The 2,379-nt window shown below is 42.2% G+C and overlaps 1 protein-coding gene across 1 annotated transcript; it reads right to left on the reverse strand.

Moving 5' to 3' along the window:
• Positions 1–382: 382 nt before the first annotated feature.
• On the reverse strand, positions 383–1,459 carry LOC147424944 (uncharacterized). Its single transcript, XM_086500268.1, has 3 exons — positions 1,425–1,459; positions 1,194–1,286; positions 383–530 (listed from the first exon to the last, which is right to left on the reverse strand). The coding sequence occupies exons 1-3, from the start codon at positions 1,457–1,459 to the stop codon at positions 383–385; spliced, it is 276 nt and encodes a 91-aa protein (XP_086356394.1).
• Between the last annotated feature and the right edge of the window lie 920 nt (positions 1,460–2,379).

The following is a 2,379-nucleotide window of genomic DNA, read 5'->3' on the forward strand; positions in this document are numbered from 1 at the left end:
AACTACTGAGTAGGTACTTGACACAGGTTTCAGAGTTCGAATTTCATAGCTTATTTTTCACCATAGAGTGACTTTATATTTGTACAACAGAATTTCAAAAAAAACCGTATTCTGCTGGATTTTGATCCTATTTTTCACAACTCCATTTACTGTTTTTTCCACGCAGGACTTTATGTAAGGTTTCATAGTTATCTTTTACAAGATCTTCACTTGAGATAACTGATATTATACGCAGAGATCCCGGCAATTGGGTACCAACAAATTTATGTTTCTATGTATTTTTGTCTATTCATCTACGCTTAGATAAAGAAAACTGCAAGAAAAAGATGTATTTTGCAAGTATTTATACTTCCCCAAAACTCCTGAGTAGGTGGAGATGCACCTACCTGTATGATGCTGATTCCCTTCCGTTTGTATACAATGACGCATGTGGATTTGAACGTAGTAGATGGTATTTGGCGGATACACATGTATCCTGTATGAACTCCGAGCTCCATGTATTATGTATGAAATCTGAGATTTGTGGCAAAACAGGCATAGAAACCCACGTCCCTTACTCTGAGGTACTACAAAGATTAAGAAACCAAAGCTGCATGTGATAGCAATCCTTCAAAACCTTTGATCTGCCTTACTATACATATATGTTGACCAGATATGCTTTCGTCATAGAATGTCAAATGCGGACTGCATGTGCATATCGGAGGTTCATCTCGGTCCATCACACTGAAGATAAACCATACCAGACCATCCAATCCTGGTGTGTGTGTGTAAATACTGGTTATCATGTCTAATGCATAGACCTTGTGTGTGAATCTGTGTTTCTGTTTGTGTGTGTGTGTGTGTGTGTGTGTGTGTGTGTGTGTGTGTGTGTGTGTGTGTGTGTGTGTGTGTGTGTGTGTGTGTGTGTGTGTGTGTGTGTGTGTGTGTGTGTGTGTGTGTGTGTGTGTGTGTGTTGCGAGAGCATGTAGAGTAAGTAGGATTGGCATACGGTTTTGTGTGTGTGTGTGTGTGTGTGTGTATGTGTGTGTGTGTGTGTGTGTGTGTGTGTGTGTGTGTGTGTGTGTGTGTGTGTGTGTGTGTGTGTGTGTGTGTGTGTGTGTGTGTGTGTGTGTGTGTGTGTGTGTGTTGCGAGAGCATGTAGAGTAACCAAGATCAATATGCATTGACACAAGTCGGAAATTGTGAGGGCATACCTGCGTAGAGGGATGATGCAGATGGAGAGCCAAAACGCTGGGTAGACGGGTCGCTGAGAATCTCGACCAAGGTCGCAACCAGAGCGCCATCGTCTGTGTATCACGAGCACAAAACCGCAGCAAAAATGCCTGTGTTCGCTCGCGAGCAAGAAGGGCGTGTGGCAGTGTAAAGAGATAATTAAGCAGATCCCAATCTTGCAAAATTAGAGGGGTTGTTTTAAACACCCATACCTACAGCTTGTTGACTCCATTATGAGCCTCCACATTCGGTGAGTTATCTCATCACCAGTTCCAAACTCCAGCTAAACCAAAAAAGATCCAGGTATGAAGAGTGTTTCCTTGGGGCTCTACGGTTTAAGCAAGGAAGATGACTTGTATCGAGAGCAATTACAAGCAAGGGTGTATGAAAGAGAAGATCATAGGTTGAAGCATGTCTCCCCTACGCAGTTGTGCAAAAGTGTATGTCCAGATCTGTGCTGGTGAGATATAAGCAGTACGAGAACTACCCAAGTAAATGGTACCATTTTTAAGGTGCAAAATGCATGTACCAAAACACACCGAGTGAGTGGGTGGGTGGGTAGCAGTAAGTGCTCGAGTCAAAGTACGTGTGATCTAGGTTGAGCAGATCTAGGCGACTATCCCTTATTGATATGCATTGAGGTATATAATATACGCATCCAACTGTACCATGAGTATCGACCAAATGGGTATCCTTAAACCCATTACGCTATATTTAAGTTGGAAATCAACTACTCAAGGCAGCCAAGTATGATCACGACCTTCAATTTATGATAAAGAAGATAAATAACTTAAAGGCTACCACCTTTCCTTGGGTGATCGGAAATTTACTGACTTTTTGTGTGTACTGCACACCATTGAGAAGGGCGGGCAACACCAAAATATATCACCAAGCCAAGAGATCCCACAAGGACTTCCTGAATGTCGTCATAGTGTAGATGTAATAATCGACTCTGTTAGCTCGTAGAGTTAGACAAAGGTCGTGATTGAAGAAGGTCCCAAATAGAGAATAGTATCTATATTTACTAAGCAAGACTGTGTGTGGGTGTGGTAAACTTCTGGTAGAGATTTGGTACCATGAGCCATTACATGTGGTCTTGTCTAGAGACTCGGTGAAACTTTTCTAGAGAGTAGCATCTCTAGGTTAGCACACCAAAAAGGGAGCTGT

Source organism: Adiantum capillus-veneris, chromosome 25, assembly GCF_014529385.1.
Source record: "Adiantum capillus-veneris isolate H3 chromosome 25, ASM1452938v2, whole genome shotgun sequence".
Lineage (NCBI taxonomy): Eukaryota > Viridiplantae > Streptophyta > Polypodiopsida > Polypodiales > Pteridaceae > Adiantum > Adiantum capillus-veneris.

Excerpts from the sequence above, each read along its gene's own strand:
- LOC147424944 (XM_086500268.1), bottom strand. The coding sequence starts at position 1,459 with ATGTGGAGGCTCATAATGGAGTCAACAAGCTGTAG. Across the intron at positions 1,287-1,424 it reads ATGGAGTCAACAAGCTGTAG|ACGATGGCGCTCTGGTTGCG; the intron begins GTATGGGTGTTT and ends CGTGATACACAG. Across the intron at positions 531-1,193 it reads TGCATCATCCCTCTACGCAG|TTTGCCACAAATCTCAGATT; the intron begins GTATGCCCTCAC and ends TTCTATGCCTGT.